Source organism: Hirundo rustica, chromosome 4 (genome assembly GCF_015227805.2).
Source record: "Hirundo rustica isolate bHirRus1 chromosome 4, bHirRus1.pri.v3, whole genome shotgun sequence".
Classification (NCBI taxonomy): Eukaryota; Metazoa; Chordata; class Aves; order Passeriformes; family Hirundinidae; genus Hirundo; species Hirundo rustica.
The window spans coordinates 60,238,720-60,252,466 of record NC_053453.1 but is presented as its reverse complement, the minus strand read 5'-3'; the positions used below and the strand labels follow the sequence as shown (position 1 = coordinate 60,252,466).

Genomic DNA, 13,747 nt, shown 5'->3' with positions numbered 1-13,747 from the left:
ACCAAGAAACTCAGGTTTTAGCAAACACCTCAGATTTTTTTCGTTGCACACTGTAATTGTGATATAGCTGATGCAAACATGGTTATATTTTGCTGGTAATTTCAGACTGCCTGGCAGACAGATGAATACAGAAGGATACTTCAGGTATTTAACTAAGTGGCTCCTGTATTTTGCAAAACCATAAAAAAAGTCCTATTTACTCTTTTAAGTCCCTTTCCATGTGATTCTCCATGCATGACTAACGCAGCTACTGATCCAGGGATGAAATGCAGGCTAGGTGAATTCCTTTTCAAATTCAGCTGTAACAACACAATAATTGTGAACGTGGATAAGATTGCAGCCCCAGTTGTACTGGGACAATCCTGCAAGGCATTCACTGGGATTCAAATACCCTGACTGCAGTGAGAGATGTGTGTCCTGCTCGCCACGGCTGTCACTGCTTTGGCATCTCAGGGAAATAAAACACGGCAGTGTATCTTTCTATAAAAGATCTTGGCCAGGGCAAATCTTATGGGCTGTGTGTCAGTTTTTCCCACTTACATGAGACATGGCCCAGAAATGTGATGTTCTTAGACACGGAGCTGGGTTTTTGTTTTCCCTGTGAGCAATCAGCTTGAGAGGCTTCTTAGACACTGATGCATGGGGCTGTCTAGGTACAGTCATTCAGCCAAGCCTGTTTCAGATGAGAGTTATTTATTATTAAGTTATTTCTTAATAATTTGTGGGAGTCATGCAGAGACTTGTGTTCCCCTCATGGACATCAAGCCAGTCAGAACCATCTTCTCAGACTGCCAAGCCAAGAGAGGCCAAGTGAAAACCTTTCACTTGCCACGTGTTTTTTTGTACATTGAAATGGTTTCTGTGCAAACAGCTTGTTGTGTACTAAGTGAAAAGCTCAGGAAACACAAGAACTATTAAATAGATCCTCAAAAATGGCCTGTTTTGTCTTCAAGTATCCAGAAGGATGCGACAAATATCAGGAAAAGTCAGTGCTCGCCCCAGAAGGATTGTCAAGTACAATGCTCACCCAAAGGTTACAACCACAGGCGCTCACAGAAAGCTCTGAAGGGTATAATGAGCGCTGGAGAGATAAAAAAATCATCCAGATAAATGTCAGTGGCCAAAACCAGCAGAACTACCAGTTCTGGTTGCAGGGACAGGCCTAAATTCCTCTAAACTCCTGTACGGAATTTGTGTAGATGCTTGGTTCTCATCTTGCCTCAATTTCCTGCCTTTATTAGCAGAGGAAATGGTTCAATTCTGCGTTTGCAGGGCTATCCCAGAGATTTCGTACACCTTTCTTCTCCTCCCTCTTTACTTTGTAGAATGAGGGAATCAGGGCCTTCTTAGAGATGCTTTAGTCTATTTTAAAACATTATGAGCTACCATAAAAGTGTCTAAATCTCTAAACAAGGGGTCTTTTTTACTTTTCCTTAAAACCCTGATTCCAATTGATTTATCCTTTTTGTTGTTGTTGTTTGTTTTTTATCTTATATATTCAAAATCCCATAAAAATGACTGATTAGTTTGGTCCTGTCTACCATTTAAGACTTGAAATTTTGGGCAATATGTATATTTTATAGTACAGCTAGAAATCAGTATAAATAGCTACATTTCAGTAAATAAATGAACTAGAGGAAATAAATGCTAATCCCCTCAGGCAAATAAAATACCCCTTTTAGAAATCTCAGGAGATTTAATTTCAGCCCACTCCCATGCCCTGAAATCACATCACTCTCTCAGATTCAGCAGAGTAATAAAGTATAAAACCAAATACTTAATCCCCTTGTTTGTGAATGCCCCAGCTCACTAAAGGTCTTCTCTGTATTTATTCATGGGATTATTGGTGAATGTGGGTTCTCACAGAAATCTCATTCATAATTTGTGAGAATCAAAGTCTATTTGTCAAGCTAAGCCAGGAATAAAATTTCTAACCAAGGAAAAAGGGTTTAAGAAACAGAGATCCTAAAATTAGTCCTTGCCCATTGAGATACTCTGGTTATAATGGCAAGCATATTAAATCTGGTATAGAATTGCAAGGAGTCTTGCAAGTCTTATGCCCAGTTTTTGTTAACTTGTAGATCAGAAGGTGCTCCCAAACTTACCCCTGAAAGCATTTTCTTCTTCTCTACCACTTCAGTGCTTTCCTGACAAAAGTTTGGGGGTCTTGAATAGAACTAATTTAGAGTTTCTTCTTCTTGTTTGCCTTCACCTGATTCCCAGCCCCTTTTCAATCTCTACTTAGACTCTATCTTTTGCTCTTGTGACTTTTTTCCATTATAGAGAAGACTGTAAGCTTCTGCTGAATAAGAGACCAAGTTTTAATGAGGGGCTGTCTGTTTTGAGCCTCAATATGTGGCTCTCTGACACTTCTGAGACTTATTTCCCTCTGATGCAGCACCTTCTCTGGCAAGTGGTGTATGAAGAAAAGACAGACTGTGCATTTTAGGAGGCCTGAATTATCCTAGTCCTCAGAGAGCTGATGTGCAGCACAGAAAACATGTCTCAGTTCTGGCATTTTGGGAAGATGCTTAATGCATGAGCCTAGCACTGCAAGGACTCTGCTTGCTATTAGAATTTTTACGCCGTTTCTAGACTTGGATATCCTGCTAATGAGTGCAGCTGCATTTACTGGTATCCCAGCAGTCAAGCAGCCATTTCTGTCTCAGCATTGAAGAGTTTCATCTAGAGTGTTCATAGGCCTGAGAGAAGAGGATATGTTTGTTCATGGCTTTTTTTAAACTCAGGAAAATAATGTTTTAGCATGAGTTTTCTAACTCCTTCCAATGCCTGCTCCTATTTACCTGGTATCACCTTTTTTAGTTAAGTTTTGCACTTTGCAGTGATGCACCATCCTGCCTGGAATGAGCATCATTGCTGGTCCAAAACTGCTTTTCCTGCCATTCCAGGCTCTTGGCACTGTTAAAAAGTCAATTAGCAAACAGAGGGAGCTGCAAAATCATCCATGTCATTGCTGCCATTTGAATGCTCTTCAGAATGTATTTCTTAAGGATTTGATCCTTAAGAAGCAGAGGATGACAAGAAAAACCTACATGTTGTAGGGCTGTGCACAGCTTTATGCAGCCTTAGTGCTACAAAGGGATTCAAAATCTGTTCTGATCCTACAGTGTAGTTGCAAAGCTCATCTTCACTCCAGAGGAAATTTGACATTAGTTGCCAACTTCTGCAGGCCACTGGCAGAACTGTGTGGAGAAGCTAACTTATTTCTTGCCAGGCAATATTAATATTTTAATTTTTAATAGATTTTATGATACAATTTTCATTTTTAATACATTTTCTAACAACATAATTTGCCTGTTTAGCCACCATGCCTTGTAGGTACGAAACTGTTACATTTAGAAAAGTGTTATGCTTTTGCTTAGACCTTGTTTATTTTACCTTCAAGAACATAAAACCCCAAATTTACGTTGAGTTCTTAAAGTATGTAATTAACTAACTCCAGGTTAACTGTATGTAAAACTAGCACAAAATGTTATTCTTTATATTTCCTGTTTACTAAATGTCATTTACCATAACTTACAGTGTAAATGAAACTGAACCTTCTTTTGAAGCATCCAGAAGGTATTATTTCTTTTCTAGTGTATCATAAAACACTCATTAATTTCTTCAGAATTTCCCCAAATCCTCATCTTTGTGCCCTTAAATCATCTTCATGTTTCCTTGGGTTAATTGATAGATTGTGCAGATCTATCAATCTATCGTGTGGATCCCACACTTCTCCAGCCAGTGAACCACTACCTCTGTCTTGTCTGAAAGATGCTCAGCTCCCATCTGACCTCAGGGGGAATTTAGTGTGCTCCTTGTCATGCAAGAGAGGATCTCTAGGCATGAGGCATCATTAGGTGTCTCCTCCCACGTGTTTTTGCGTTTTCTGCCCAGCCTGGGATGGACCGGGGCACAGAGGGAGCCAGCTCAGCTCCAGCTGAAGCCAAGCAGGGACTCCACCCCTGGCTCCAGGTTTAAAAGAATGACAAGCTCCACTAAAAGTATGTCATAAATGACAGAGAGGTAGTGGCACACAGAGCTGTGGTTGGGAGCCATACCATGGTTTGCTGCCCCATAATCTTGAGGATGTATTTCATACGAGTGCAAATGAACGGCTAAAACTCCTGGAAGTTTTGGGATATTGCTGATGGCTTCTAACCAGTTGTTTCTCCTGCCTTAGCACCCCTCTCTCAGTAGTAAATACTACATGCTTACAAATGAAGCTGAGAAAATATTTTGCTGGAAGCAATACCATCAAAGACACTGAGAAGGAACCTTATTGCAGCCTTCCAGAGCTGGCAGGGAGCCTAAAGGAAAGATGGAGAGGGACTCTTTACAAAGGCCTTGACTGACAGGACAAAGGGAAATGGCTTCACACTGACAGAGAGCAGGTTTAGACTGGATATTAGAAAAAAATTCGTTGTTGTATTTGTGGTGAGGCCCTGGCACAAGTTGCCCAGAGAATCTGTGGCTGCCCCATCCTTGGAAGTATTCAAGGCCAGGCCAGATGGACCTCTGAGCAACCTGGGATAGTGGAAGGTGTCCCTGCCCACGGCAGGGGTTGGAACAAGATGATTTTTAAGGTCCCTTCCAACCCAAACCATTCCATGATTCCATGATAAGTGTTCAGATCCACGAGCAGTTCACACCTCCTTCCTCACATCACCTTGCGCATCTCAGAAAAATGTCTGAAATTACAAGACCATTTTTGCTGCTGTACCTTGGCAAAACAGCCAGAAGTAACAAACTTTCATGCCCTTATTGACAAACATCATTAGGCATTTAGATACATTTAAAGTATGTCTAATAAGTCCTTGGGAGGCTACAGTGATTCCTTCCCAATCTGTATGAAACTGCCCTCTTTCCCAATGTTATTGAGAACCTAATAAACTGAAAGGAAAAAAAAAAGTATTCACAGAGAAAAAAGTATTTTCTATGTGTGGCCACATAAAATATCCTCACACTTCAGAAAACAGCAAGTCAAGTGTGCCAATGCCATTTGAACAGTGCCTTTTCACCCCGTGTTTTGATGTTAGAGAAAATAATGCCAAATAACTATTCCTGTGAGAATTTAATATTTCTTAGTATAATTTATAATTTGCCTTTGGATTTGAATTGCAATTACTAGATTGAGGTGTGTACTAGCCATTGATAGTAGAATAGAATACAACCTAGAGTGTAGGTTTTGCCATCAGGGGAGAGAGCGGGTGCTGTTCTAACTAAAGCATTGAATTTAAAACTCTTCCCTTTACTTTGTATTGCCTATGTGTTTCCCTGTATTTTTCCGAATGCATATTCATGAAATTAACTTAAAAAAATCTGGTTATCAGATATTTCATAGTGTGAGGGCTTTGTTTCTTACTAAAGCTCTGTGTCTGTCTGCAGTAGGAACAGGTACTCGGTGGCTTACGCAGCTCAGAAGCCGTGGCTGCTCAATGCCACTGTGGAGGAGAACATCATCTTTGGCAGCCCCTTTAATAAGCAGAGGTAAATATGCACCTCCTTGCAAAAACACCCAGCAGCTCCTTTTAAAGAGGGTTTTTTGGCACCTTCTGGAGGAATTTTGTAGATCCTGGAAAATATCAATCAGTGCATGCTAAACCTGGGGTGGATTTAGCTGACTTGACTTTGTTCACCTCAGAAGCAGGTTTCTGGTATAAATTAGGCTGCTCCTCTAAGCAGAGCACAGATGTTTGTGAGAAATCCCACAGTGGCAGTGGCTCTCCATGGAATACAGCTGAAGTTATATATGTCATTTCCAAGGTGAGATGAATCCCATCTTTCTTTTGTTTAATGGAGCCCAAGGCTGCCAGAGGGCTCTGGAAACAGGAATTCTAGGCATGTTTCCACTGACTTTATGTGCTAATCCTGCTGTGGTCAAATTACTGGAGCAGCCACTTTCCAAAATCAGCATTTATGAAGATGGGGTGCCTTGAGGGATTTGCCTTAATTCTTCCTTTAGAAATACAGGAGAAGGAAGTGTGGAAGCTGAGGTGCACAGCTTCTGTTGTGCCTACTCAACACCTGCTTCTTCTATCCTTCCAAAAGGTCAATTAACAAATGTGGAAAAAGTGACTGGACTTAAGGAAAACAAATTTCTAATGTTCTCAAAAGCAACACTCTCTGTTTTCGGTTATTGAAAATACACCCTGTTCCTCTCAGTCTGTGCTGTGTTAAGATGTATGACTGCATTCTGACTGGATAAAACTTAACCATGACCAAATGCATTGAAATCCAGAAAAGCACCAAAATTTCTGGGACCAGATTATTCAGCCACTGCATCCGTCAGCTCAAAGGGGCAATGCTGAATTTCATCACTTAAATAGTCTGATCCCAGCTGCTCTTCAGCAGATCACCTGCTACAGACCCAGAAATCTCACAAAAAAATGTCAAAATTTTGCAAGTGGTTTGCTGGTTCTGGTAAAACCAGAAGCACTGTAAGGATCCTTTATCCTGTAATATCACTCCCAAGAAAATGAAGAGGCACTTAGAGGGAAGAATAAAAACTCAATGGGAAATAGCTTCAAACTCTCTGGAGTCCAACAAAACAACTCAATTTGTTTACATAGGGAGGAATGTACTCAGTAATTTACATAATTAAAAAGCAGTCTTGCCAATAAAGACTTCTAATAAAGACATATTTTTTTACAATGCTTCATTTACAATGCTCCAGGATTAGTTCTCAGTCATCATTTTGCCTTACTTATTTTTACAATTATCCAGCCATCACAAGAGCAATAAAAACTTCATGGTGACATCTACCTGGAGGTTTTTGTGTGAGCAGAGCGAGTGGCTGGGTAAACAATTGCAATGACCATGTTGTTTTTCCAGGTATAAGGCTGTTACAGATGCCTGTTCTCTGCAGCCTGATATTGACTTACTGCCATTTGGTGACCAGACAGAAATTGGAGAAAGGGTAAATAATGTGAATGCTTTAATATCTTCTTGACCTCTGTATTAAGAAGACACTCCCTGATGTCACTCAGACAGTTCTAGTCTGTATTTGGCTGCCAGACTGGTAAACAATTGTAATTCACCAAGGGTTACTAAAAATAAGTTGAAATCTCTTCTGCTTCTATTCTATTCTATTCTATTCTATTCTATTCTATTCTATTCTATTCTATTCTATTCTATTCTATTCTGTTTCTCAAATGGGATTTCTTGACCAAAGTCTCCCATATTTTTGTTGCAGAATTTGATGCTGGTATTGATTACATTTTTCAGTCTAAAAATCCTACTGTGGTGAGAGCAGCTCTTCATAATTTACACTTACCCATGAATAATGACTTTTCTTCTGATATTATATGAGGACTATATGTCCTTGTTTATCAGTAAAATTAGCATTTTAATGAAGTTTTTTATTTTTAATGGAACTCTATAATTGTAAAAAATCACATTTCCAAAGGCCTGTCATAATGTTTATTCAAAGATGCCTATTTCTGATCCATTTGAATCATTAGGGGATTAATTTAAGTGGAGGCCAACGACAGAGAATCTGTGTAGCTCGGGCACTCTACCAGAACACCAACATTGTCTTCTTGGTAAGATTTTTCTTTTTCACATGGAATGTGCAAGGTTAGTAATAAAACTGTAATTCCACATATTTAGTTTATATTTAGAAGACCTATGGGCACTTGTATTCAACTCCAAACCCAAAATATAGAGATAGGAAATAAGCATCCATCAGAGGCAGCATCAACACACCCTGGGAGGCTGATGAAGGTGGGAATTCATTCAGAGATTAACACTGGAAGAGTGGAACAGGTTGTTTTAACTTCCCCTTGCTCTCAATGGTGACCTACTATTAGCACAGTCCCACAAAAATCAACAGAATTTCCGATAAAGAGCCATAATGAACAGTCTGAGGGCTCAGCATGCTCCTGCAGAGTGCTGTGGAGTTGCGCAGCCTTGCTGTTATTATTTTCAGAGCATATTAGGAATTTCAGGAGGTTTATGAAGGGGCTGTTTGAGCCTCTTCAAAATTAAGTAGAGACTTCTTGAAGAAGAAATGCATATTGATATCCTTATGCTGCCTTGTTTCCAGCCACACTCACTCGTAAGTGAAGACCAAGCATGTCTGTAGTTTAATTAGGAGGAAATGAGAAGAGTTGCTAACTCTGCTTTAATTTTCCTGTGCCAGTTTCACAACAAAATTGGGCCCAAGTTAGGCTTTGGATCCTGGCATTTTCAAATTTGGATAGGAAAATTCAGTCCTGGTGTTCCTGCACTCTGTCCTGCACTACACACAACCAGACACAAAAAATGAAACTGAGTCCGTTTCTGTGAACTGAAGAGCAGTGGATTCCAGCTCACTGGAGTGTAGCCCTCTGACTGGATCCTAGCCACTAGAGAGAGATTAAACATCAGTAAACACAGATGCTTTTTAAAATTATTATTATTTTAAACACTTATTTTAGGAATAAACCTCACTCTCTTTATTCTGTTCTAATATTTTTCAATTTGATGTGATTGCAGGATGACCCATTCTCTGCACTGGACATTCACTTAAGTGATCACTTAATGCAGGAAGGGATTTTGAAGTTTCTGCAAGAAGACAAGAGGACTCTTGTTCTGGTGACACATAAATTACAATATCTCCCACATGCTGACTGGGTAAGAGAAGAGGTACCAGGGGGAAAATTTGCTAAGGATGAATGTATACTTGAAGTTAACACCGTAACCATACTTTTCTCTGCAATAGAGTCCCTCCTTAATTCCATATGCCATGTGGCTAACTTTAACACAGATTTTATAGTGGAAGAGCCATTTTACTTTTACATTATTTAAGTAGATTTTTTTTATTATTCATTAAAAGACTTGGAGAATTTTAATTTAATTGCAACTGTGTCTATCCATTCTTTTCAGTGCTTTCAGTACATGTGCAGGAAAGCACGACTTACATGGGTTTCTGTTTATGAGCTGTGCCAACAAACTTATGCAGTTATTAATAAAATATTGCATAAAATGAAGACAGAAATTTGCATAATGGTATTGTCACTAATGGTGAGACATATCTTGTAGGATCCAGGTCAGTGATTATGGTGCCTGTGTTGTTGAGTGCTGTGTGCTTTCTCCCCTAGATCATAGCAATGAAGGATGGAATGGTGCTTAGAGAAGGGACACTAAAGGATATCCAAAACAAGGATGTGGAGCTATATGAGCACTGGAAAACTCTAATGAATCGCCAAGATCAAGAGCTGGAAAAGGTAAATAGGAGTATTTGGGCAAGGATGACTTTTCTGCAAAGAAATATTTGTCATTCAATTTCAGAAAAACCCCAAACCATGTCTGAAGTAAGTTTTCAACTTGACCTTAGGGCAAAACCACATGACCTGTAAGGAGTTTCAGGGGCTGGAATAGATCATCCAGGAAGTGTGTGGTATATCCATCATGGATGGTTTGTAAGGACATCTTAGCCAAGAAGCCCTTGGAAATGTGGTGCACAACTGACCCTTTGGTGGGGCAAGGGTTGGACCCAGAAACTTCCTATGGTATCTCTTATCCTTTTATTCAGTTATTGCCATGAACATTTAGGATCTCTAAAGACTATTGTTGAAGTTTTTACCATTCCAAAAGAGAGGGAATGAAAGAATGGCAGAGAGAGGGAAAGAAGTGGAAAAGCTGAATTCTCTGAAAATTAAATTGAAAAATACAGTGTTTTTCCATTCTGTGACTTAAATGATCCACATAAAGTTTCTTTGAGATTACTGCAAGTATTACTACAACTGGTGAACAGCTAAGCTCTAAAATTAATAAATGATCTCTCAAATTAATAAAACCTATTAATAATTATTATTAATAATGATAACCTAATTACTTCAGGATATGGAAGCTGACCAGGCAACTCTTGAGAGAAAAACCCTTAGAAGGGCTATGTACCCCAGAGAATCCAAGTCACAGCTGGAAGATGAAGATGAAGGTTTGTTTTACAATTTCACTTTACTTGATGCCATTTTTCATTGCCTTTCCACTTTTATAGCTGCAGTTCTTAGCAGCAAAGTGTGAGTCTTTTGAAGACACTTGGTAATAATAGTGGAAAGTCCAACATTTTGACCTGTTTACAGTAGGACTTGTTTAAGGGGTTCTCCATATATTTCCCTAAATATCATGCAGAGATAAGGGTGTATCCAAAGAAGTTAATTTCTTTGCTGACTCACAGTGCCTGGAGTTATCAAGGGATGAGATAGAAGTACAATGACAGAAAAAATGGTAAAGAAAAAAAAATGAGGCAGCTGTCAAGAGCATGTCAATATTTCCTTTCCTCAAATGCAGCCTGCTGGGCTCTGAGATATATATTCTTTTTATCTGGGATAAAAAAATTAACTTTCATGTTTATACACCTCTGAAATATGTATTTTCCATAGTAGTAGATTTCCACCATTTGTGTTTCAATAGAATGTGATCAATTATCATTTTAGTACTCTGGACTGAAAGGAAAATTAAACTTTTTCTTGTAAAAAGATGATAGAGTCTGGATGGAAAGGTTTGAGAGTTTTCTAAAATCTTCTAAAATTGCTCTGCTGACTGTGTGATAAAAGCTGATGAACAGGTTGGGAAAGGCCTGGTCTCTGCTCTAAATAATAAGTAGTGAAGATTTGGTTTGTAAAAACTTTTTCTTAACAAAACTGTGACAAGTCAAAGATCGGCAAACTATAGACTTGCTTAAAGAGCACAGGGGAAGTCTTATGAAAACATGTCTTGAGATGTTTGCTGTTCTTAAATGAAAAATTGAATTTTTACTTTAAAATTTAAATTCAATGCAGAAGAAAAAAAAATCTAACAAATCCAGTAAAATAAGGTATAGTATTGAATCCAAGCTAACTTGATCAAATGTCTGAGTCACAGAGGAGGAAGAGGAAGAAGATGAAGATGATAACATGTCAACTGTCTTGAGGCTCAGGACAAAGATGCCATGGAGAACGTGTTGGAGATATCTGACCTCTGGAGGATTTTTCTTGCTCTTTCTGATGATTTTCTCCAAGCTGTTGAAACACTCAGTTATCGTGGCCATAGATTACTGGCTTGCTACGTGGACATCCATGGACAATACAAATGAAGCCAGGAATGCTGATGAGGATAAGAGCAAAGAGAAGGTGAGCCAGATCTTGGAGCCTGATAGGGAAAAAAAAGAAAGAAAACATGTTCTAACGTAATTATTTGCTGTTCATCTAGAAGCCAGCTGGATTGAAATGACAGGTAGTTAATGATACAGGATGGACAGATTCTTAGCGGTAAAAGATGGCAATTCAAATTTTATCAATCTTTTTGACCATTCAGAACTGAAACAGAAGCATATTTGAGGGTAGAAAAATAATTGGCCTTTCAAAGTAAGGAGCCTTACACGAAACTTTTCCCTCTGGATTTTACAACTGGTCCTCTAAGTCAATGACCACACTTTCCTAATTACTGTCTGTCAAGTAGTGTCCTGCCAGAAGAAAAAAATAATGGAAGTATTCAATTGTACTGCTTCAGTACAATCTGCTTATAGCTGTAAATTTGACTCATGCACAATATCTCACTGGAATCCACTTACTAGACTTTCAGAAGGCTTAAATGTGCTATATTTGCTGCTGGCAAATCAGTTTAGGATTTGTTCTGGGAATTTCATGATGCTTGAAGTTAATAAAGTGGAACTTTCCAACATCTCTTGAATGCTTTCATTCTTGAGAGTTTCAAGCACTCGGTTTCCCTAAGTGGATAACAATCCTTTGTATTTGTCCACACAGTCAGTCTTCACAGTTCTAAGAGCTACCATTTCAAGGTCTTGAGGGGTAGAATAGAATGAGGAATCTTAGAACTGCCAGAACTTCTAGTTATGTGGACTTAATGAATTGCAGTTCCGTCATAGTTCTTTTATTTCTCAAAGATGATATGTAATTATGTAATACAAGAGATATGACATAGTAGCTGATGGGCACCAGGTACCTTGGGAACTTCCTAGAAGAAAAGATTAATGGGTGTTTATTTCTAGGACTGATGTATTTGTCGTTCCATTAGACTTACCATGTAGCTGTCTTCAGCATCCTCTCCGGAGCTGGGATTGTCCTTTGCCTCATCACGTCCCTGACTGTGGAGTGGATGGGCCTCACAGCAGCCAAGAACCTACACCACAATCTCCTCAACAAGATCATCCTTGGGCCAATCAGGTACAGCAAAAATTATGTCCCTGAAAAGCTGCATGGTCAAAACCTGTCCTCTTTGTAACTGCAAGGGTACTCCAAGGAAAAGCTCTCGTATTTGACCTGTTTCCTTCAGGGCCTCGAAAAGGGAAAATAATTAGTGAGATAATCATGGGGAGAGGGGACGGGGTGTGGAAATGACATTCCATGAGAGAATGTGTGAAATTTTGCCCCTGTTTTTTGTCTGTCTGAAATGTTTCAGAAAGGTGGCACCTCTTCAAGGCTGGGGGGTCAAGGGCAGCTTGAAGGGCAGTTCAGCCTCCAGGGCACCCAGCTCAAGCTCTGAGCCATGGCCATGGTGTCAAACCATGTGGACACCAAGACATCTTCTGTGCAAAATACCCAGGGCTTCACAGGCAGCAGGATGGCCAAAAGGATGCCTGAATAACAAATAAACTTATCACAGTGCTTCCATGAAACGTCTGGGGTTGGTGCCCATTAGAAGGAGGATAAGCATCAGTCAGGAACAGGCAGTGATTTTTGGAAGGGATCTTAAATCCTGATGAAGCAAGAAGGAAAGATCAGGACACAAGACAGCAAGTTTTTGGAAGAGAAGACAATTTTTTTTTTTCAGGGGAAGGTGCCAAAAGAAGCATTTAGACAGTCAGGATGCAGATAAGATGATCTGGTATGTTATTCATATTTATTGCTTGGTTTTAGAAAATGGCTGTATGCAGCTCTGTGTTCTGTCTGACTGGGCTTTTAATCCAAAACTGGAATTCCTCTACAGCTTACTTTTTGGTTTTAATTTGTCCAACAGGTTCTTTGACATGACTCCACTGGGACTAATTCTAAATCGCTTCTCTGCTGATACAAATATAATTGACCAGGTAGATATATCAATATATTCTGTTTTATTATCCTGACTTTGCAAATTTTCATGTAGATTCTGAATAAAATGATGTGCTAAAATATTCAGTAGAGAAAGTCATAGCAAAACCAGGCTCTGGGGATGATAATAGGTACACAAAGTAAAAAGTACACACACTTGTAGTAATGAAGTCACGTAACAATTAAATGTACTGGGAGGCAGTGACTCTTAATTTCTTCATATGCAGACTGGTTGATTCTGTTGGAAGATCTGGATTAAGAAAGCATCAGATTTTGGGCTCAAAACAGGAAACATAGTAGAATATAATAACTTTGAATACATGGGAGTAGGTGTGACTAATAAGTGTTCTGTGGCTGGCAGGATGTGTGGATTTAGAGCATTCAGGGAGGGGAAGGGCTTTCACTACGGCTGTGCATTAAGATTTTTGGATGAACAATAATCCTAAATGTAAGTTTTATGGGAACATAGAAAAAAAATTATGTGACTGAGACAGAGTATTCTACGTCTCTAAATATCTGGCATATCAAGAACAATTTTCTCTTCCTTGCCTGACATATAAATGAGATGGAAATGGCTCCCATTTCCACATGATCTTTGAAACTCAGACCTTTAGAGAACAAAAACCTACTGGCTAATTTTTTAACCCCTGTGCATTTGGCTACAAGACCCACAGAAACAAAAAGTCTCCTGATATCAGGATAATATCGATGAGTACATAGTGGTATTATTC

General features: G+C 39.2%; 1 protein-coding gene across 11 annotated transcripts in view; it reads left to right on the top strand.

Moving 5' to 3' along the window:
* Window positions 1-13,747, top strand: part of ABCC9 (ATP binding cassette subfamily C member 9) — a 70,301-nt gene that overhangs the window by 36,584 nt on the left and 19,970 nt on the right. For 5 of the 11 annotated variants that reach the window (XM_058420103.1, XM_040063384.2, XM_058420105.1 and 2 more), the window contains 11 exons: window positions 106-144; window positions 3,544-3,582; window positions 5,392-5,493; window positions 6,838-6,922; window positions 7,467-7,547; window positions 8,482-8,619; window positions 9,087-9,212; window positions 9,829-9,925; window positions 10,852-11,099; window positions 12,004-12,152; window positions 12,946-13,015. In XM_058420103.1, the coding sequence (XP_058276086.1) occupies window positions 106-144; window positions 3,544-3,582; window positions 5,392-5,493; window positions 6,838-6,922; window positions 7,467-7,547; window positions 8,482-8,619; window positions 9,087-9,212; window positions 9,829-9,925; window positions 10,852-11,099; window positions 12,004-12,152; window positions 12,946-13,015 (1,174 nt within the window). The remainder of the gene's footprint in view (window positions 1-105; window positions 145-3,543; window positions 3,583-5,391; window positions 5,494-6,837; window positions 6,923-7,466; window positions 7,548-8,481; window positions 8,620-9,086; window positions 9,213-9,828; window positions 9,926-10,851; window positions 11,100-12,003; window positions 12,153-12,945; window positions 13,016-13,747) is intronic. The other 6 variants (XM_040063393.2, XM_040063391.2, XM_040063390.2 and 3 more) reach the window with 3 other exon arrangements.